This window comes from Phoenix dactylifera, chromosome 17 (genome assembly GCF_051530095.1).
Source record: "Phoenix dactylifera cultivar Ajwa chromosome 17, Ajwa_hap1_PhDact_Kaust_v1.1, whole genome shotgun sequence".
Taxonomy (NCBI): domain Eukaryota; kingdom Viridiplantae; phylum Streptophyta; class Magnoliopsida; order Arecales; family Arecaceae; genus Phoenix; species Phoenix dactylifera.
In genome coordinates, this window is record NC_143206.1 from 8,330,361 (window position 1) to 8,353,908 (window position 23,548).

Sequence of the window (23,548 nt, forward strand, 5' to 3'; positions counted from 1 at the left end):
TTGGGTCTTCCACAACCATCAGATTACATTTCTAATATTCAAATACTGTGAAGTGTTATTGGCTGAAATCCAACAGTTACAGTGATGAACTAGCAGCATCAAACGGGAACTACTGGTTCAAAGACTTATGTTCCATTCCCACACGTCCACATCCCCAGAAAATTAAAAAAAAAAAAGGAGTAATTTGATGCCACAAAGGTTCCAACTGTACAGTCCTTGGCAACAGGTGTTAGTTGATGATGATGTCAGTAAAGAACATTTATGGTCAGGCATTCCTGTGGTTTGGCCGAAGAGCTTTAGAGAAGTAGTTGCGAATCTCTGGAATTATCCGCTGGATCAGATGAGAATGCCTGCAGAATCCATGAGAGGCAAATTCAGAATAAACCCAATAAGCACTTCATTTATTTCCAGACAATATATTCTATCTTATACTAAATCTCTGAAGAAGGGTGAGAGTTTGATTTTTTTTCTGACTATATCGATGATTGATGAGTGATGGAAGATACCCAGGTCTGATGATTATCTTGTCAAATTGCTCTAAAATATACAGGACGCAGGTGTGCCTCAATGACATGGCATTGAAAGCCTCTGACAATTCATACATACTGGAGACATTGTCCAGGTTTACATCCTGCAAAAGCAAAGAATTTTCAATAAAAAATTAATAGGACCTCAAATTAATAAACGATTCACAACAGTTTTTTTCCCCACCTGCGCAATGGCATATTCACATAAGCGCTTAAGACCCTCTAGAAGATATTGATCGGCAGCTCTAAGGAGATCTTGTGCAATATCAGTAGAAACCTCAACTGACCCAGTGTATATAAATCTGCGGAAGAGAAGCTGAATGTCAAATCTCCCAACCAACGAATTCAAGAAAGCAGAAAAGAGATAAATGCACTAACCTCATCATCAACTCAAATACTTCCCATCTTATGTTTGGAATCTCGATGTCCCTTGCATCCTTCTCCTATAATGATTTAAAAGGCAACGGTATTTGGATCGGATCTTACTAGACAATAATATGAAAAGAACAATATGCAATACTTTTGAAAAGCATATCCTTGGTTTGGAAGATACCAACTAAACTAGTTATCATTATTCTATGGCAGAGATGGATAGCCAACTGCTAAGCAGTAGGCTAAATGCCTTCGCTGCTCTTCTTTGTACTCCCTAAATATGGGGAGAGGGAGTTGTCTTGACATTAGTGTGGCAAAAAAACAAAAAGCCTCCTTGTTATGAATCTCTCGAATTTTTCCATACAAATCAGGGTGTCAATTTGCCTTCAACATTTGTGCATGCATACATGTGACATTTTAGCATTTTATAAACAAACACAAAATCAAATTAGACAAAAAAAAATTTATTTAATTCTCCATAAAAAAAAAATCTTTTAAGTAAATGATAAAAGGCAACAGAAAATTTCAGTTAACCAAGACATCTTAGCCCAAGACAGTAAAGACGGATGAAGGGTTTTCTTCTCTCTTCCAATTAAAAGATACAAAATAAGAAACCAGGAATTTTTTTATAAAAAATCAAATGATTTTGGTTTCGGAGCAGAAGTCTTTGCATTGCATTTTGATCTGAGATCTGGTAATATTTGATCACAGCCGATGCTTGTTTTGCTGCATAAAAGTTGAGTCCAAAAAAGTAAATTGAAGCGACTCATTATTTTTCCTTTTGTGATTGATCAGCTCAATTTAAACCTCATTAATTGATTTTGAACCATGTAAACAAAATCAATTATCATATGATTTTCAATGAAAACATCCAAAGCAACAAATTGTTGTGATGACATCTCATTTTACCATGCTGACCATGTTGTTACATGTATCATAATGAACATGCAATCGTTAAATAATAGATTATTTTCGAAATTATACCTTATTTACAATAATTAAAAATTTTCTGAAAGATATGTGGGTCTTCCTCAATGCTCATTCTCAGTATTCAAAAAAAAAAAATGTTTTGCTAGCATAGAGCAGATTGGTTTACGTTATTTTAAGGCAAGTGTCAGTTCAGAGCCAATTAGGATGGAAAAACAAACAAGATTAGACATGAATTTGCTCACCCTGTATCCACCATCAAACATTGCACGAAATGCATCTGAAGAAGCAAGCAAGGCAATTCTGTGTGCATAGAAACGCTTGCCTGGAAGATAAAAGTGTATCAAATCATATTTTGTTTGAAAATCAATAACAAAACATCTACAACAAAAAAAAAAGCTTTTTTATGATAAAGATAATTTGAGAGCCTCTTTGAACAAAAGAATTGTACAAAGAAGGAATAAATTACAACCATAAATTACAACCTTCAACTAGAAAGGTAACATCTGAAAGTGTGGAACTGTTCACAAACTGCTCTCCAAGATACACCTGCAACAAGAATTGGGCGGTGAACACATGCAAAACACCATCTGATAATAACAACAAACCAAGTTGCTTTCTTTTTTCCAGTAAGAACAAATAGTTGAAGAGCGTCCATAGAAAGAGGTTGAAAAGCACAGGCAAGATGATATTTCCATGAATTATACTAAAATATTAGCAACTATAGGATCAAAGACATACTTTCATAAATGCCATATTTTTTTTCCAAACTCTCTCTCAGAGATACAAAGAGAGACACACAGATGTTTCCTCCATTGTCTTTTCATTTTTCAAATTTGTCAAATTTGAAAGTGTTGAAATGAATCAAAAAAAAAAGTAACTTGCACTGGCATGGTTCAGCCAAAAAATAATTTGTTAACCAACTGCTTGACAATGACATTGAATATTTTTCTAAATTGAAAAACCTGTGGTGTTGGGGAAGGAGGCGCTGCTTCCATGGGAGAGAGTGACATGGCTTTGTTAGCCAACTTGTATAGTGCAACGGAAGCATCTTGCTGCTGTTTTATATTTGCAGAAGCCAGAAGGTCAAGGAGCAAATCAAGCCCTACATTTACAAATTATTATTGAAGAAATCTGGATAAATTTATTTTTAAAAAAAACAAGAAGACAAGAACACCAAAAGAAGCTAAGTGGAAGCCTCTGAAAATGAACACAGGCAAGAGATGGCACCATTATTATCAATGAAAATGATTCTTTGATCCTCAAGGGAACAAAGATGAGCAAGAGCCAAAGCAACACGTCTTTGAACAGCCTTCTCTCCCACTCGCATCAGATATAGCAAATGCTTCAATACCTGCAACATAGAAGGAAGGTATAACATGGTTACATTCAATTTCAACAGAATTCATCACTTGAAAGTAAGAGTAGGGGTGAGAGATCAAAATTGATAAATGTGAATTGCGAAAAAACTGAAGCAAAAGAACTCACTCGTCCATGAATCTTCTCTTCCAATCTTTTCAGTGTCTTGGCTACACAATCTTTAGTTGCCTGTCATTGAACTTCTATGATCTTCAAGAAATCTTGGCTCAATAAAATGAGTTGAACTTCAAAACAGATGGCATCAATATAACAAAATGCTATCCTCAACATACCTGGACAATAAACTCTCCATCTTGTAACTTCTGAACACCTCCCACCTTGATAAAATCAGAGACGTTATCCTACAGAAGGAGAGAAAGAGTAAGCCTATCCCCAGCTATGTGTGCGCAATATTGAAGAGAAACATTAAAAGGTTAATATTTTGGGAAATCAAAACAGACTGCCAATGAAGCTAGATACCAAAACTGTCGACTTATAACCATTTACCATTTAACATAAACGTACCTCATTGTCTGCAATTCCATAAAGAGCAAATGCAGCATTGTGTTGTAGAGAGCCATTCTTCGAGTCAAGAAGCTTTAGCAAAGGCACTAAGCCACCATTGTAAGCAATCCCAGCTTGGTTGTGTGTGTCCTAGAAAAGAAATTAATGTTAGGATGAATTGTAACTCATATTGATCATGCAAAGGATGTAGCAAGTTCCACAGAAATATATGATGAGCAAGAAATTACCCATATGGAGAAGGGAAAAATTGACCTGAGTTTACAAATTGAAATCTCGTGACTAGGGAAGATGACAATGTTCATCAAGGTGCACCAGTTTTTTGCCAAAATGATATGATAGCAGGTACTGACATATGGTACGGGGCTACATCCCATACATATGCACTATGTGCCAGTGCCAGAAGCCTGCTGGAATGGTATGGTACTGTCCATACCATCCAATTTTGGTGCTATTTGAAACCTTAGTCTTCATTTTTCAAGCACAATTATAGAAGCATTTCCAAGGAGCAGCAAGTATTATTTGACAGATCAAAATTATATGCCTAACAATAAAAATGGCTCTACAAAAATAATGCATGAGTACCTTGTCATGTGCCTCCCAGAGTTAAGAAAACACAAGGATAGACAGAATGAAAGCAACACCTAAGATTAAAAAAAAATTACAACAAACTAAAAATAAAACCAATAAATACAAAAAAATACTATTATTCTTTGCTTATACTACAAAAAAATTACACCCAAGGATCATTGTACATGTGGCAACTCCAGGGCGGAATAAGAAAGGAATTTCAAATCAAGGGAGGTCTTGAATCAAGTACTTAAGCCAAATAAGACCAAAACTTTGACATTATTCAGTCTTACCAAGGGCAAGCCGAGTAACCAGTAAGCAACTTAGACATGGCATTTAACAGACTGAGTAGCTGTCAAAAGGCTGACTAAAGACTAATGTAGAATTGGCCCAGTCTTGTATGGTGAACTATAGGTCTTTTCTTATTGACTCAACCAAAAGGAATCAGGACACGGTTCAAGATCAGACAATTATTGAAAGGCAGTATGTGATCTAACAGTTAACAAGACATGGCAAGATCGGTTATTAATATGGAATAGAATGAAATATTCTTACATGGATGTTTCTTGCTTAGATGAGTTATTCAAATGAAATAAAATGAAACATGCTTAGATGGGTTTCCTCTTTCCTAGCTATTAAAATGAATAGAATGAAACATGCTTAGATGGATTTTTCCTTGCTTAAATCAGTTTAAAATGCAAATAAAATGAAATACATTTAGATGAGTTTTCCCACATTTAGACTAGTTATTAAAATGAAATAGAGTGAAATAATGTTGAGAATAATTAACATTATACAAAGACAAGAAAATATGGAAAATTTACAGAAAATAGAGAAATGTGTAGTTCAGTTACAACAATTAGCGACAAGTGTAGGAAAACATAATACATTTATAGTGAGTGGAAAGTTTAGTATAACACATTCAGCTTCAATATAATTTAATTTCAGCCTGAAACTAGCCATACTACACAAACAATGACCCTAAATAATTTAGAACACAGTACATAATATGAAACAAACTTATCTTGAATTTTAATTATTTTCCTTATTTTTTTGTTTTTTGGTTTATTCTGTCATTTTTGCCCGAAAATCCAAAATGCAAAGGAAAACTATCAAACCTAGTAGAACTGCCAAAACCGAAACACAACTTAAGGGACAGAAACCGATTTTTAAAACCTTGATTACTGGATCAAACTAAAGATGACATGGATAAGGGAAGAGCAACCAAAGAAGACAATGAAATCCGTGTAGACTTCATTATAATGTAGTCCATGGTACAATAAAAAGCTTCATTATTTTAGCCACAGATAACATATTCTTTCTTGCCATCCTCAAAAATGGGAATGTCAAGACATAAAAAAAACTTGTAACAGATAATTGATAATATAACATCACAATCCTGATCTGTGTAAATGCAGCCTCAAAGTTCCTGTCAGGCAATAATTGTAAATGGCAATATCTCCTGATAATGGACCCACCCACCCATCCACCCCACCCCCCCTGGTTGGAAATAAAGGTCACTATTTTCCCTGTCAAGCTTTTGAGTGGATTTTTCTGGAACAGAATACTGGCTATAATTATTATTAGCATTTATGATGGAAGATAGTATACAATAACAGAAAAACAACAGTAATTATATAACTATGTCATTGTTCTCAGATTAAAAATCTTTTTTTTGAATAAGTATGGATATTTGAAGTTTTAAAACAATTATTTTAATTGGATGGACAATGAAATTACCAAACAAATCATTATTCCCACGATATAATGGCCATCATAATGTGTGGCTGAATAAGAACCACTAAATAAAATACAGTAGCATGTGGAACAAACTAGAAGAGTTGCATGATTGAGAGCAAGGAGCAAAATGATGAACAGGCAAACTGGCACAGTATTCATTAGGACATAGTCAAGGGGACAAAGCAGCTCATCATGATGATACTGCCTGGAGTTCTTGGTATGCTCACCATCGATTGGATAGAGCTTCATCTTAAACAACATTGGACCATTAATGGTGCAAGTACACAGGGCCTAAATCAAATAAGTGTTCTGACAATCATATTTGGAAGCCAAGCACAAGGTAGGAAACTAGCAAAGGGACTGAAAGAATAACACACAGGAAGTCTATAATTTCAAACTTAGACCGGAAGAATAATGTCAAGATAACCTTATGATATATACTTCCTAAGTTATAACTTTTTTCTGAATTAATTATTGACTTGTCGAAATAATGTTATAGTCTAAATTCAATGACTATAAGTTCTGAAAATAGTATAGCATGAATCATAGTATATTAATGAAAGAAAGAAATTATCAATTATTAATTATGCTTTACATGCGGTTTATTCATCGTCCTCATTCAAAAACCCAATAATGAGGAGATGATGGCAAGAATAGCAAAAGAATCAAACATATGAAAAGCTCAAAATGAAAATGTCAACGATAACTTGATTTGTGAAATTAAATGGCAAAACAAACAGTTGAAATGAAGTGGCAAAAAAAAAAGTTGACAAAAATTATACTAATGAGGCTTCATAATACAATAAGCACCAGCAAATCTGGGGCAAAAATTTCCTGTTTAAAATGTAAGAGACATCAAGAAGTCGATGTTATTATATAATTATGAAAAGATATGTTGTAGAGTAAGACAGATGTAAAACCTGGGCCAGCCTCCCAAGAGCAAAAGCAGACATCTCCTTAAGTTGCATATCTGGAGAATGAAGCATTTCAATTAGAGGCCGGACTGCACCCCTCTGTACAATGTGCACCTGCGGGCATTTCAAAGTTTTAGCATTAAGATCCTAAAAGACAAATTTTGGCGTAAATCATATTGGCTTATGCATAGATCAAGGAAAGTGAAAAAGGAGCTGCAAGTAACACATCACCTTGCAATCTGAATCAGCTGAAGCAAATTGCCCCAGTAATAAAGCTGCCTCCCTCTGGCTTTCTGTACAGCATGAACTGCCATTCAACATTATGTCAGACAAAAAACTAGTTGATGAATTTAAACAAAAAATAATGCAGTCAAAAATTGATGAATCAACTCTCGATATTAGAGTTGGGCAACGGGCCGTGCCGGGCCGGCCCGGCCCAGGCCCCCCGAGCCCAAATTCTAAGCGGGCCGTGCCTGGCACGGCCCGTGAGGCACGGAAGGCCAGCCCGGCCCGGCCCCCGGCCCCTCTATTGGTGGGCCGGGCCGGGCACGGCACGGCACGGGCCGTGCCAGGCACGGCCCGTAACGGGCGCAAACGGGCCGTGCCAGGCACGGCCCGCAACGTCTCTAAACGGGCCGTGCCTGGCACGGCCCGTAACGGCTCCAGACGGGCCGTGCCTGGCACGGCCCGTCTGGAGAGGGGGAGGGAAAATAGCCGTTTCCAACGGCTATTTTCGGAAAAAAGTCGATTTTACCCCTCCCAACAGTCCAATAACGGCTGAATGGAGGGGTATTTTGGGAAAAAAAAAATTTGGGCTTCTATAAATAGCCCATTCCTCCCTCATTCTCACCACACCAAACCTCTCATTCTCTCCTTCTCTACTGCTATTATTTCTCTCCTCTAAAGTGCTCTTCTAGCAATTTAATTTTTAGTTTGTTCAAGTGCTACACAAGAGGAGGTTCCTGTTGAGAAGAGAAGGTCGCTTCTGTTGAGAGCACAAGAGGAAGCTCGGAATCTCGGCTCTGCCTCTGCCCTCCGACCCTCTACTCAATTCCTCCTTGCGGTTAGTTTTTATTTTTTGAATTAATCATAGATATGTCATCTTTTGAGGAAAGTCAGTTTGGCATTCCTGTTTCTGAGGGAGAAGAAACTAATCCCCAACCCCCTGTTCCTAGTTCCTCTAGAACTGGTGAACCGAGTGAAGGTCAAACCTCTTCTTGTAAGAGGACTAGTACTGTATGGAATGAATTTGATAGAGTTATGGTTGAGGGAGTCTGGAAAGCTAAATGTAAAAAATGTGCCAAACTTTATAGTTGTAGTAGTAGTGGGGGAACAGGGCATTTAAAAAGACATCAAGAGAGTCATAGGATGCATGATTCTCATGCTCAAACTCAAAGTAGCCTTAATATACAAGGGGGATTACTTGTAGGTAATTTTGCATATAATCATGAAAATCAAAGAAAAGCACTTGTAAAATGGATAGTTAAGGATGAATTACCTTTTAGTTTATATGAATCTTTTAATTTTGAAGAATATGTTCAATTAAACCTACAACCTGCTTACAAAAGAACTAGTAGGCGTACATTTAGAAGAGTAGCTATGACCAATTTTTTAGCAATGAAACAAAATTTAATTGAAACACTTTCTACTTTAAATGTAAAAATTTCATTAACTTCTGATATTTGGTCAGCATCTGTAGGTAGTAATTGTTTTATTGCCATTACTGCTCATTATATTGATAATGATTGGCAATTAAATAAACGTATTCTTGCTTTTCGTGCTTTTGATTTTCCACATTCTGGGCAACAAATTTCAAATATAATTTATCAAACTGCATGTTCATATAATATTAATGATAAAATTATGTCTATTACTTTTGATAATGCATCTAATAATAATTCTGCTGTTGTATTATTAAAAGACTCATTGCATCCCATATTAGATGGAAATTTACTGCATATTAGATGTGCATGTCATATCTTAAATCTTTCTGTTCAAGCTGGCATGGGCATGATTCAAGATGTGATTTCAAAAATTAGAAATGCAGTTTCTTTTATTCATGCTTCTAGATCAAGACTTCAAGAATTTAAGGAATTATGCATAAATCATGGTAAACGTTTTAAAAAATTTAAACTTGATGTAATTACTCGTTGGAACTCCACATATAGCATGATACATGATGCATACCCATATAAAAATTTATTAAGTGCATATATTAATGATCGTGGATTAGGATTTACATTGACTGAAACTGATTGGAATAAAGGAAAAATTTTGGAAGATTTTTTGCTTAGTTTTTATAATGCTACCAATGTTCTTTCTGGTATTTATTACCCTACTTCATGTTCATTTTTACAACAAGCATATATAATTAGTCAAAAATTTGCAGAACATAGATATGATGATGTTTTAATGCCTATTATTCACCTAATGGAATGTAAATGGAATGAGTATTGGGACAGGATATGTCCTATGCATAACTTAGCTGCTGTATTTGATCCTATAGTTAAATTAAATGGCGTGCTAATTTTACTTGATGCATACGCTGAAAATATGAATCAAGATGCTGAATCTGCTAAAGATGAGGTAAGACAACTTCTTTATGATATTTATGCTATATATGATGAAAAAATTCGTGGATCTAGAACACAAATACAAACCTCTATTCCTCCTTCTAGTAGTTCTCGTTCGTCATCTATTTTTTCATTCATTGCACAGAGAAGACACACACATGCTTCAAGTTCCTCTTCATCTTCTTCATCTTTAAGTAGTGAACTAGAATTTTATTTACGAAATGATCTTCAGTCTGCATATGATGAAAATCAAATAGAGAATCTAGATGTATTATCTTGGTGGAAGAGTGTTAGAAATCAATATCCTGTTATGTCTGCAATTGCACGCGATATTTTAGCTGTGCCGATGTCCACGGTAGCATCGGAATCCGCTTTTAGTGCAGGTCGGCGTGTTCTTGACGAAAAGAGAAGTAGGATGACGGGCGAAACGGTGGAGATGCTTCTCTGCTTCAAGGATTGGCTGGATGCTGAGACAAGACTTCAAGATAAAGGTGGACATAATACAACATCCTCTGATGATGATGATACAAACACTACTGAAGACTGAAGACTGAAGACTGAAGAGTGAATACTGATTCACTGAATCACTGATGATTAGTAAGATTTCTTAATTTTTTATAATTGTACATTTTTATTATATTCTGGAGGTCAGACCAAGGTCCAAACCTCGGCCCTTTCTTAGTTTCTTATTGTATTCTAGAATCTAGAGGTCAGACCAAGGTCCAAACCTCCCTTCATGTACCATTTTGATTTAAATTAATAAACTGGTAGGGGTCTATGCCAAACCCCCCACCATTAAGGTGGCTTTATATTCATAAATCAAGATTTCTTAGTGTTCAATATTTATTAATTTATTAAAAAAATTTTATCGGGCCGAGCCGGGCCCAGGCCCGGACCGTGCCAGGCTCGCGTGCCAGCCCGGCCCAGGCCCTTATGGGCCGTGCCGTGCTGGCCCGCGGGCCGTGCCGTGCTTGGCCCGCGGGCCTAGACCGGGCCGTGCCGGCCCAGGCCCGAAGCGGGCCGTGCCTGGCACGGCCCGCTGGCCAGGAACCTCTAGCCCAGCACGGCCCTATCAAAGGGGCCGTGCCAGGCACGGCCCGGCACTGTAGCTGGCGGGCCGTGCCAGGCACGGCCCGCTTCGGGCCGTGCCAGGCACGGCCCGCTTCGTGCCGTGCCGTGCCGGGCCGTGGGCGGCCCGGCCCAGTGCCCATCTCTACTCGATATGATCTTGTACATTGGATAGAGAACAATGGTAACACTGATAAACTCTTTACAAACTGATTAAGAAGCATTTTCATAACTTTGTCGAATAAGAAAGAGAGACCATAGGTCTACCAAAAGGCAAGTCCCAGCATAATTATCATCAATTGTTATGAGATGGTTTGTACAGTTAGACAGCAAATTGAAGTCCTAAATGTTGCAAATATTTTCAATAAAAGTAATAATTTTTTCCTCTTATTTTAAGAGCTTCAGCATTTTTTGGAGCCTTCAAGTGGTTGAATTTGCATGAAACCAACCACAAGGCATGTTTTGTTGCATAAGTGATTGTCTCCTACCACCATAAATGATTAAGAGACTATTCTACGTTACAAACCATTCCCAAAAAATTGGATCACATAGCAGCCATTAATCTATAAAAGGCCTGATTTCTTTTTCTTCCTAATTTTCAAAGAAGAATAAAATTTCCTTCCATGTTTTCTCTCCTCCTTTAACTAAAGATGGTACAGCTTCATGTTTTAGGTGAGAGCTACCTTTCAGATTTCTACTTCTCTTTTAATAGTAGACATGATTAAGTAGCGAATGACAGAATACAAACCATAATCAGCATTGTGCACAAGAGTAGATCATGTAAGAAATAAATAAATCCTAATATATTCGACATGTTTCAACAATTTTCCACCAATTTGTTAGAGAATGTCGAAACTCTAAAATCTAGAAGTACCTTAATAATCCAATCACAGGCTGCAAAGCTCCTGCAAGAAGAACTTCTTTCTTTATGTTTGGGGATGAGTGGACTAGATTCCCAATTACTCCTACCTAACAAATCAACAACAGAAAATCAGATCATGTGTACTATTTAAAACAGATATCCAATCTTAAACAAAAGAAAATACAGATAGCTGATGCAAACTTCCTATAGTATGTTGTATATGTGGATATATAGATACCAATTCATGGTGTACTCGTATTATACAAGTATGACCTAGTGCACAAATGTACAGGTCTGTATTAGGGACTATTGCAGTTTTCCAACAAGTACTCCAGTTATTTGTATCAGCTCTGAGAATTGTCTTCCTGCAGTTGCAAATTGAATTACCCAACAATCATTTAAGCTTCAGTGTATCAGTATCAATTGCCTTCCCGCACTTGTGATTGCTACTCTGAACATGACAAATTTGGATGTCCATTATCAATCTCCAACTTCTGATGCAATCACATCACCAACTTCTATCAAATGGCATGGTCCATTGACAACAGCACAGATTAGACAGCAGAGAAGTGCATCTCATTGGAATTTATTTTGCTCCAGTATTTGTGTACAGATCTTTGAATCATCCAAGGAGTAGAGGGTGTCATAATTCCCTTTTACTTCCAGTGAATGGAGCTAATATACACCTATGCCTTCACCTGAAGAATCACTTTGCTTTGAATTTTCCCTAATGGCTTTTAAAAATGCTGTTACCTGTTCATTTTATGGTAAGCTCAACATGAAACAAACTATTTAACATTGTTGTCATGATTTTATGATTAGATCACACATTCAGGATCAGAATGGCCTTCGGTGATCCAGATCAGATCACCAGATAAAGATCAATGATCAATCTCTTACAATCTAGATTGTGGATTGTATGATCAGGAACCAGATCATCATTATTACATATTTAAGCAAATAAAATCCCCAACCTTTAAGATCCATTGATTTCTTTCACTTTTATAATGGCTAGGAACTAGACCCAATAGCTGAATTTTCATCTCACTTCTACCACTTTTGAGTTGATGCATTTGGAGGGGAAGAAATCTTGTTTTTGGTCAGGTACAAAATTAGGATTTTGTTTGAAATACAGCAAACTCATTATCAAGATGCTGAATAATGTTCGACCAGTGGATGAGGAAGAAAAGTCTGTTCAGCAATTATGTATATCAGATCTAATAATGACAGTGGTGAACATGACACCATAATGTTATCATTTTCATTATCCTATAGGCCTGTGTCTACATATATTAGTTTTAATATAAATTAAGATAACTAATGGTCTTATTTGGTGGGATATAGCTAACCTGAACAATTAAACATGGTATTTGCTTCCTGAAACATAATATAAATGTCATAAGGTGTACTTGCCGAGTCCTTATATCATGGTTTCTTACTATTATTCATTCAGTTTACAATTCAACCATGCTTCCTTCTTGTTATATTATTTTACCCCTTTTCTATTGGTCAGAAGGAACCAGAAAGAAGCTTACAATCTACAATCCAATCTAATCAAACCCCTCGTACAATTTACAATACAATCAAATTCTTCACAATATTGCTATTTCCATCATTTTCATTCATTTTGTGGGTTTGAGGTTTAAAATAATTGACTTACCTTGATTACTATAATAATTGTTAATGAGATTTTTCCCACAAACTAGATGCATACCATGCCATTCTCCTCTCCTTTATCAGAAGCACCATATCTCATTTCTTTCCTATTGTTTGGCCTGCTATTTTTAAAAACTTGGTATAGTTGAACCTTCATACATTTTGTTAGGGAGGGAAAGATAAATTATGGTTTTAATCATGGGCAAAGGGCCCAGAATTAAGGGTCCTTGCCTACATAAAACCCTTTCAGGAACCACTATTTCAATGATGCATCCATGATGAAAATCCTAAGAGTCAAGTACCCCATTGTGATGAACTTCCTAATAGATAAAACCAAAATGATGGGATCTTTGATTATGTGCCATTGTCCTTTTCACTACATCCAAGAATTTGGGGAACCTCACTGCTGGGATATTGGCTTTCCAACAAGTAATCTCTGATTTAAGCTTAAGCCTAACGCACATAATATCTTATTCTAACTAATATAACTAATCAAAATGCATGTGATTTAGGCATAAGGCACCTGACCCCTGATTTTTATTACTAAAATAAGGTCATGTGCTCATTCTACGAAGTCATGGTTTAATCTTCTTGCAATCCCATTATATAAAAGTCCAGCACCTGATAGTTTTCTGATGATCATGTCAATCTAGGTTCCATGCAGAAACTCATACAAACTGAGAGCCCAAGTGTTTTACCATGTGGCATAATCTCCAAAACTTGGCAATCAAGGCTTTGAAGCTTCCAGCACTTCAGCGCACCCACATTTCTATGGTGTTGTTTTCGTTGCAGTGAAAAAGGTCACTATCAAAAACATGCAGACAACATGGGTGTACAATACTAAGACTATCTCAAATGGCTTGACAAAGCACCATTAAATCTCATCAAGTTTCTCGAATCTTCACCTGAAAGAAAGATGCAGCTAATGACACCCATATTCATCATTTGTCAAGGATTCATGCATGGCTGGTCATTATCAATGTTTATAATTACCCACTTTATCAAATGGACAAGAACTATCTTTTGGTCTAGATAAACCCTCATGGTTTCAAGCATCCAAATGGTCCTATTTAGCTCCACATACCTAATTTTAGCATTAAAACCATGTCACCATGAAAATAGATTCACCAAGCCATAATGGTCGAGCTCACTTCACTCACAATTCTTCATTTGCATTGATGTTTCTTATATTATTCCATGGAATGCTCTTTGGTCATATGCTTTAAAACAATATGGTTCATTCGCAGGAACATCCCAATTGTCTTTCTCAAATGAGGTACTTTAGAAACTTAGCAATTGAATTATTCTACTTAATGTGCACCACCTAATAAAAAAATCTTGCTACTACTCACATACCCAAATTCATCATGCTTCACCCTCTAGTTCTTCCACATGTTGTATGTATTCCTATACATTTTATGATTTTACTCGTTTTTAACCTTAACTCTATCGCATATGTGTCACTTATGAATCCCTAAATTAACAAGAATAAGATGACTTTTATATAGAAACTCCCTAGGTGCTTCCAAATCATAGGATTTTCCTTTTTGCTCTAGTCTGTAACTCTTGCAGGGGGCACTTGGGGTTGGGTTTGAGCTACAAGTTTCATTGTATTATCACAACCAATCATCTTATGATTCTTAGGCTAAATAATAGAATCTCACCGCCTCATAGTGAATGGCAGCATCCTCAGATCGAAGCATTAGAATAAGTGTTGGAAGAGCATTACATTCGACAATCTGCAAAACAAAGTTACAAACAAACAAAGACTGGTTAGACTCATCTGTGTATTGATAGTATAAGCACAATATCAAACAAGGCACTGACCTGGTTCTTGTTTTCATCGTTTTTAAATGCCAATGTCCGCAAGGCACCAGCAGCTGCTCTCTGCACCTTCAGATCCATGGATTCCAGCAATTCAACAAGAGGAGGAATCCCACCTTCAATCCTAAATTAATATAAAGTATACCATCAGCAAGAGAATGTTAATGGTAAATATTAAGCAGGCAAGAAGTTCACATGCAAGAATACCTAACAAAGGTTTTGATACTGCTATTCTCATGAGCAAGATTGGTTATTGCATCAGCCGCCCTCCTAATCACGCTATTAACTGCCCGAGAGTTGGAACCTTTTCCGCGCCTTTTTAAGAGATTCACAAGCAGAGGCAAAGCACCAGCATCAACAATGAGCTGTTGATGTTCAGGCTGTCGCAATAACAAGCAAAGGCACTCTCAGCAGTTGGGTTCACATAATAGAATCATCAAAATGACTCAAAACACAGGAAATGGCATCAATGTTAAAAGAAGCTAATTAACAAGCACCAGATGCTAATAACTGATTAGCACATATAAACTGCGGACACAGAAAAATGAAATAATGTTTTTTCTCCACATGCATCTTCCTCCTATCAAAACAAATGCATCAAGCAAAATTCTTACTGAACAAGTGAACGATAGAGAATTGGAAAGCTAATACTATTATGTAAAACTTTCATTCAAGACAAGGATATTAAAGTAGAACTCATACCACTGATAAAGTGTAATAATTAGACACTGAAAGAAAAGCTGGAAATGCAAAGTAGGTGTATGACTACAGCAACGAGCAATCGGAAATCTCTCAGATAGTTCAAAAGAAACTCAAGAAAATCTGAATGCAAGACATGAAGAAAAAGTATAGAAGATGCAATAACATCCAACAAAGAAGTGAGTTTGAAGCTCTTCAATTTAAGCAATTTTATGGATTTGTTCTTTTTTTCCTGAGGGGAGGAGGTTTGGATTTATTCTTTATATAACCTCAATGTAGGCATGTCAATATCCACAAATATGATGCACTGACAATCGTAGTTCCAGTTATTCCCTCTATGAGATCATTTTCCAAAAATTCACATTTTTGGCTAATATGTAAGTAGCCAAAAGTTTTGTATGCGAAAAAGTTCATTTACCAATATCATTTGATGTAGCTCCCCAGAATTTGGAACCACAAACTACAAAGAAGATTAGGGTACGCCTCTGGAAAAATTGTTTATTTAACAATATAAAAGAAATTTTCTTAGCATCAGGCTTAAAGCAAGCTTTATAGGAGGATTATTTGTTTTACAACTAAATCTGTAGCAAATCTGCAAAAATATTATATATCTTTCAGACCCATGAATATTTTATCCTGTTATACCGCGCAATTGTAAGCACTAGCACATCAAATTTGACTACCAAACAGAACCCATATATCAAGTAAAGGCATCTCTTAGACATTAGTATATGTTTAAATACTAAATAAATATATCTTATAGCAAGGACTATAATGGATATGCATGTAATAAAACACGTAATATGAATCTCTTAAAATATAAGCCACAATCTAACATCAAACAAAACTAACACAAGCAACGAATAATTGTTATAATATAAACAAAACTAGTACGAGCACAAATCTAGACCCAGGTATCTTAATACCTTTGCATCAGTGACTATCACTCAACATTGCATTCTAGTGCTTCGCATAATAGCATACTGTGTAGATAAGAAGATCTGCGTATGATGCTGCACCAGCACCAGTACAGTTAATACTTCCTTGACCAAATATTTTTTTAATGAATGTTTTGTTAATCTAGCTTTTCCCTGATATAGTGAGTATGATGATAATCCTTGCTTTTGCAGTTGTAAGATGGACCAATATGTATGCCTTCAGTAATGTTTAACAAAGTCATACACATACCCCAGTCCTTTAAGCATAATATATATATGCACACATTAAATTTCAAATTGCCCTTCACTGTAAATTATCCAACATACTCTAGATTGTTTGTGTATGCCTGAGTAAGTGAGTGTGTGTGTGTGTGTGTGTGTCTGAGAGAAATAGGGAGAGATACAGAGAGAGAGAGAGAGAGAGAGAGAGCAAGAGAGAGAGAAAGATTTGCATTATCAACAGAAATGGCTGAAGTAACATATGAATCTTGAATATTCACTAACATGTGTGTGCATCTTTTGATGATTAATTGCCAATTATCAACAGAAATGGCTGAAATACACAAGACATAACCATAACCTTACCGCTTACAAACATAAAATATGATATGTACTATTAACATTCTGTTTAACATAGCAGGCAAATGAATAGTCTAATTATTCAAACAGTGCAGTAGTAGGATAGTTCCCATTAGTAAAACTACAAATAGAGTTTACATACACAAATTGTGACTACATTAACACCACATATGAATTTTAAACATGTTATGAAGATTCCATGTCACTTTTTTCTGCAAAATGCCCTCGAACAAAAAAACATCCCTGCACTATCAATCTTAAGTCTCTTTCTCTCCTCATCCAAAATTAGAATACTGAAAAAGATATGGTGCCTCGATATAGATTGCATTGGTGCCTAACCAAGATTTTGTTAATTTCTTATCTTACAATAAATATAGATGCTTCTTACCCCAAAAAATAGTTATAGATTGCATTGGTACCTAACCAAGATTTTTTTCTTCCCTGTTCTATGTTATTTACTATTTTATTTTTGTCCGCTACATATCTTTCAACATTTCCTGATTTTATGATAAGTCAGGGCCCATTCAGTATCGCTTTTGTTTTCTTATTTTGCTTTCAAAAATCCAAGAACAAAATTGAACTGGACTGAAGAAATATGTCTCATGAAAACCCTTTGTTTTTTAAATTGTTTGTAAAACCAACAGAAATGTTGGCATCAAATATTTATTGCTTTCATAAAAGTGAAAATAAAAGCAAGGAATGGCAGAAGTTCCATGTAAATATGGTCTCCAACAAGTACCAAACAGGTAGTTGTTTTTTTTATCTATATTTGTAGTCCATTTAAATCATTTCCTCTTGCATGCATGGCAATGCATATTTGCCAGTAATCTATCAAACATGAGTTAAATTTTTCATATAAATGTTGCAATGTCAACTACAATGTAAACTAAATTAGCAATTACTTAATCCATATTTTTTGTACGTTAAAAAAAAACAGTTTTAAATTCTGCAACATTCCAAGAATGGCCCATTCGTTGGGGCTGTCATTGAAACCCACAGACTCAGACACGCCATGCACCTGTAGAATTTTGGGGTGTGTATGGTCAAAGATAGACTCATAAAGAACTGTGTCAGGTCAAGGTCCGGTAAAAACATACCTAACTTGATCCAAACACCATACATAAACAAATTATACAACTTCATTATTATATCTTTATAAAGCATATTAATAAATATCAAAGTTCACCTATCACCACAGCCCCCTGGCCCCTCATGTTGCCATTCTAAAAGTTTCATCACCATAATCCCACCTCTGTCCGTCATACACTATCATCAGACCTTCCCCCCCTCATTCTCTCTAAATTTCATACATAGACCTGTTTGCTATGGAGCCAATCCTTATTTGGTCAATAGACTTGATAGGTCTTACAATTTCTTACCTAGAGCTGGATCCAATCCAGTTGCTGAATGGATAAGGCTGGGTCAAAATTTAGACGTCAAAATTAAGACTCCCACCCCTTAATGGATCAGCATTTAAGTGGTATTACAATCCAATGTGACAAAACAGCATCCCTACTCTTTGTCACTATTTTCCCGAAAATTCCTCTCTCGAACTAGTATCCATCCAGCATCCTCAAGGATCCAATTGCCCCATTCCTAAAATTTCTCTCTGGATTAGATTCCTTCATAACTAGAACCTTATCTATAGCTTTCTCTCTCTTTCCATATTCGGTTTCCTCCATAAATTGTTATGCCTCAATTTCCTTTTCTACACTGATATCCTTCTTAAAATCACTCTCTACACCCACTTCACTTCTTATTATAGCCATCCATGTGTACAAACCACTTGCCAACCATCTCTCTCTCTCCCTCCCTCCCTCCCTCAAAATGTTCTTCCCTTCCTTTGGCTTTCTTTACCACTAAGATCTAAGTATCCATATTTAGTATATCTCCATTCTTTTGGGATTTGAGAAAAAATAGATTTTTTGTACACACTCCTCTCTCTCCCTTTCATGGTGCACATATATATACATATATTGTATGATTTACATACCAAGCTGGCACTAAAGCAAACAATACCTCCTATTTCTTGTGCAAATATCATCCACAACAAACCCAACTCCTTTGAAATGCACACTCCTATGAAATGGTTGGTTTCATTCATCACAGTAATTCACAACTCTTGACTGTCGTGTTAGGTAAAATATAAAACAAAGAACTATAACATGTCATATGGATGTTTCTGATGGACCAAGCAGTTTCTTTGTTGCTTAGCAAAAATAGTAAACTCCTCCACTGATTCTACATTATAGTTGTCTCAGCCCCATTTTGCTTTATTTATTGGGACCTGTACCTAGGATCTTACATTATATAGGTAAAAAAGGAGGGTGTTGTCAGAATGGATGATCCAAAATAAGGCTTTGCTCCTCTTGTTCTTGCTGACCAGTATTATATCCTTAAAATTTAATCATTCAAGTTAATGATACAATAAATTTTTCTTGCTTTTGCTAAAGCAATCATATAAATTTGATAAAAGAAGTTTCTTTTCCAAATATTTTTCCCAGATATTGTGAAAGAGTTTTTCTGTTTTCTGTTTTGATGTAGATGCAGAGCAGGTAGTGAGTGATGTGTGAAGACTATGACTCTAGCTTCAAGCTAGATGGATGATCTTCCAAACTAATTGACATTCCAAAAGCAGATCATATCATTAATATGTGCTAGTCTGCGAACCCAATAGATTGTACAGGTGAATCCAACATACCATAATCACAATAATTAGAAGATTAAAAAAAATGAATTGCTAAAATACGAACTGTGTTTTTGTTTATAAACGAAAAAAAATCCAGATATTTATTATTAAGTGTATTTTTAATCTATAGTGGATGATGTTCTCGGATGCCCCATGAAAATTATCTTGGTCCAAACTGAATCGCAGGCACTAATTACAACTCATAAATAAATCATCTATACATAATAATCATTACCTTAATTGTCAAGGAGGTCGATGCGTAACTTATGGCAACTTCGAAATTTCATTGACAATTTTTACTAAAAAATATTGTACATATGACATTGCTTTTAGGAAAAAAAATGTTTTTAAACTATGATTTCGAGAATTGTAGCTAAAGCCAAATGCAAACCTTTTAATGTGAGGTAACCTTTGTTAGCTCGCTACTAGTCCAGGAATTAATTATCAGCTGTGGGTGCGAAGTTGGATCCATCCAACCCCTCAAATTCCAAGATAGGGACTTGGGCAAAAAGAAACCAAAAAATGTATACAGGTAGCATGACATGTACATGGAAACTTTTTAAGTATTCAAGAAGAATGCAATGTTAGAAAGAAAAGAGATTAATACAAGAGCACCAACCAAATAGTGAGAGTGTGATTATCATCTCATAAAATCAAGATTCGCCATCTTGGTACCAGACACCGTACCAATGCCACACTAGCACAGTGTCAGTACGGTACGGTACAAGTTTTTTTTTGGCATATCAAGTACACCTCGTACCGCCCGATTCGGGACGGTACAACGAACCATGCATAAAATACTCTTGTAGCTATGCTTAAACACAATTTAGGAGGAAGAAAAAAATCATCAGCACTAACTAAATTTTAGACATAGCACGGCCAAGCCTATTGCACTTCCCCTATCTCTCTCTCACTCCTTCCTTACTCTCATCTCTCTCCTTTCCTACCCATTTCATCCTTCTAACAGCACTAACTCCCATGGGTAGTGATAGAAATCCAACAAGAAATAAGCAACGAATGTTGGACGGTGATGGATGTCGAATAGTAAGTGCAAACTTCCAGGTGATGAGCAACAATTTAACAAAATCAATTGTACTCTCTCTCTCGCACACACGTATGTGTATCTAGAAATGGATTATGCTCCTCTCAAGAGGAAAGGATGAGGAGAGGGTATCCACTCCTCTCAATTGCAAAATCAATAATGGAACATGTAATCTAAGATCTGCGCCGTTAATTATGATCTAGACCACCAAAATGCCTAAAAACCAAAAAATAACATATTTGTGAGTTTATAGCATATGCATCAGTGCACATAAAAATAAACAGTTTTCATCATGCTAATATGCTAAAATACATGATAAAGTGTTTAATTGAGAACCAACATTATCGATCATGATCACATACGTTAAAATATGTATAAATTGAAAAATAATAGATTTTAATGCAACGATCATAACAAAGCATAGTCTCATATCATTTTAATCATCCATGTTGTACCCAGTTGATCCATAAGTTAGAGATCACCAAAGCATGCAACTTTTGATTTTTATACATTTTTAGTGGTGTAGATCATGATCCATGCTATAATATAAATCTTTGATTTAGATGCCACTTTACTAATTTGGGTTTTCTCTTAGACATTAATGAGAAGATTATTCCATATTATTTTTCTTTAAAAAAAAGTTAAGATGTGATGCTTAAATATTTTCATCTCTAACTGCCACTTGATGTCAATTATCTTTTTCTAAAAAACTTTGGTATTAGTTTCCTAACGTCTTAACCCTTTGATGTTCTGTCTAAACACATAAAATCATTTCAATGCTCAAGAAACAATCATTTAGCCACTATGATGACCTTGGCTACATATATAACTCATCCATGCACATTAAGCGAACTTTTTTTACCATATCGTTAAATTTAAACATTTCTATCAACCGTTTAGCAATCACGATGAGCAAGAACATACCTTATAGCTCCCCAATTTAATGCATGACATCTATTATTTGTTTTTCAATTGGATCATTATTATTTTTCCCTTAATTTGTTTTATATCCTTACACTTCAGCTGAGAATAGAGCTTTTCAAAGGCTTCCTTAGTTCACTTTAGTCAATGAAGAACTCTTGCATGAAGAAAGGGTCAAATCTATGGTGTAGCAATATCGTGGCAAGAGAAGAGGTGCTAGGAAGAGATATCGAGTAGTGTTGTTCCCGAAGTCCACATATATTGGCACTTGAAGGACCTAAAAGAGGATATCATGATAAAACCATTTGTTTTGATTGTGCACAATCTTGACGTCCGTGTTTCCCTGGTCTTGAAATAAACTAGAGCAGAAAACGTGATCATTTAAATTTACATTGGTTTTGGATGATTTGCTTATACATACCAATTTAGTTCCAAATTCCTCATTCTTTGTAACTTCCTACAGCTTCTGCATTTATTTTGTTTCCCTTTCAATTAGCTTCTATTCTATTTTCTTTGATGTTTAAATATCGAGCAATATCCAAAGCAACAATCGCCAAAATATAAAAGTTTTCATTATCTGCAAATTTGTGTCAGATGTTTTGATTTACATCTCTTCAATATACCCCCTCCCTCCAAAAAAAAAAAAAAGCTGAGGATGTCATTGCAACAACCATCAAAGACGAGTTTTCATAATCTAATACTCAGAAATCAAGAAAATATTTAGTGTTATTTCTTTCCAACAAGTGATGAAAAATCTACATTTATGTAGTGCGCAGTTGTTAGAAAAACACATTTTTTTTCATTTCATTCTTTTTAGGAGCAAAATTTATTTATAGAGGTGTCAGCATATCCAATTTCTCACAGAGGCTTGCTCTTCACTAATTGGTGTTGTACAAATTACCTAATCTTGAAAATAGTAATGACAGGCTTTTTTGTATTTCAATTTTCATCATAAAAGTTATGACTTTTAGTCAATACCTTCACCGCAAGAAGACCGAGAGCAAACGCACTCCCCTTCTCGACCTCGTGCTCGAAGGGCCGGTCCCCGCCAGCATTCCCTTCCCTTGGCAGCAGCGGCGGCGGCTCCTGCAAATGCTTCGCGAGCGCCGGCACCGCTCCCCCTTCCACGATCACATTGACCACCTCCTCTGCCAAATTAATCAAACACATAGATCCTTTATAGTTAAATAAAACCCACAAAATGATCAAAAAAAAAAAGCAAAAGAGAAAGAAATCCACAGCAAGAGTTCAAGATCCTGGTTCAGATCCAAAAATTAAAAATAAAAATCAAGAAACAGAAGATGGGGAAGATAAAAGGATTAGGGGGTGAGGGTTTGGGGGCACCGTTCTTCGCGAGCTCGGCGAGGACGTGAGTGGCGCGCTTAGCGGCGGCGCGATCGGCGACGCGCCAGGAGAAGGAGCGCTCGAGGACCTCAACCTGGGCCCTCACCTCGCGAGCTAGGGCTTGCTGCGAGTGCTGACAGCAGATCTCCTCCTCCCCTTCCTCCCCCGCCTCCTCCTCCTCTTCCTCCTCCTCCTCCGCCTCCACCGCCGCCGCCGCCTCTTCCAGCTTCCTCTTCTGTCCCTTCCTCCGCTGCCCCGCCCCCGCTTGCTGCTGCCGCTGCTGCTCCTCCTCCTCCATGGCCGACGAAGAGAGAGATTGTACCAAGACAACCCAAGAGAGTGATCTAGAGAGAGAAGGGTTTTTAAAAAAAAAATTTCCTCAAGACGAGAGATTGTTTGGGGAGGTGGGGACGCCGCCTGTC

The 23,548-nt window shown here is 36.4% G+C and overlaps 1 protein-coding gene across 1 annotated transcript; it reads right to left on the reverse strand.

Moving 5' to 3' along the window:
- LOC103723614 (ARM REPEAT PROTEIN INTERACTING WITH ABF2-like) lies at window positions 1–23,519 on the reverse strand. The gene is made up of 19 exons (XM_008814576.5): window positions 23,127–23,519; window positions 22,761–22,930; window positions 15,122–15,294; window positions 14,918–15,038; window positions 14,755–14,829; window positions 11,447–11,541; window positions 7,163–7,238; window positions 6,938–7,045; window positions 3,711–3,839; window positions 3,479–3,547; window positions 3,315–3,374; window positions 3,057–3,180; window positions 2,792–2,931; window positions 2,312–2,375; window positions 2,072–2,151; window positions 906–970; window positions 712–829; window positions 507–631; window positions 1–350 (listed from the first exon to the last, which is right to left on the reverse strand). The coding sequence occupies exons 1-19, from the start codon at window positions 23,422–23,424 to the stop codon at window positions 266–268; spliced, it is 2,175 nt and encodes a 724-aa protein (XP_008812798.2). The 5' UTR covers window positions 23,425–23,519; the 3' UTR covers window positions 1–265.
- Window positions 23,520–23,548: the final 29 nt, after the last annotated feature.

Excerpts from the sequence above, each read along its gene's own strand:
- LOC103723614 (XM_008814576.5), bottom strand. The coding sequence starts at position 23,424 with ATGGAGGAGGAGGAGCAGCAGCGGCAGCAGCAAGCGGGGGCGGGGCAG. Across the intron at positions 2,932-3,056 it reads CATTTTCATTGATAATAATG|GGCTTGATTTGCTCCTTGAC; the intron begins GTGCCATCTCTT and ends TTGTAAATGTAG. Across the intron at positions 351-506 it reads AAGATAATCATCAGACCTGG|GCATTCTCATCTGATCCAGC; the intron begins GTATCTTCCATC and ends TGGATTCTGCAG.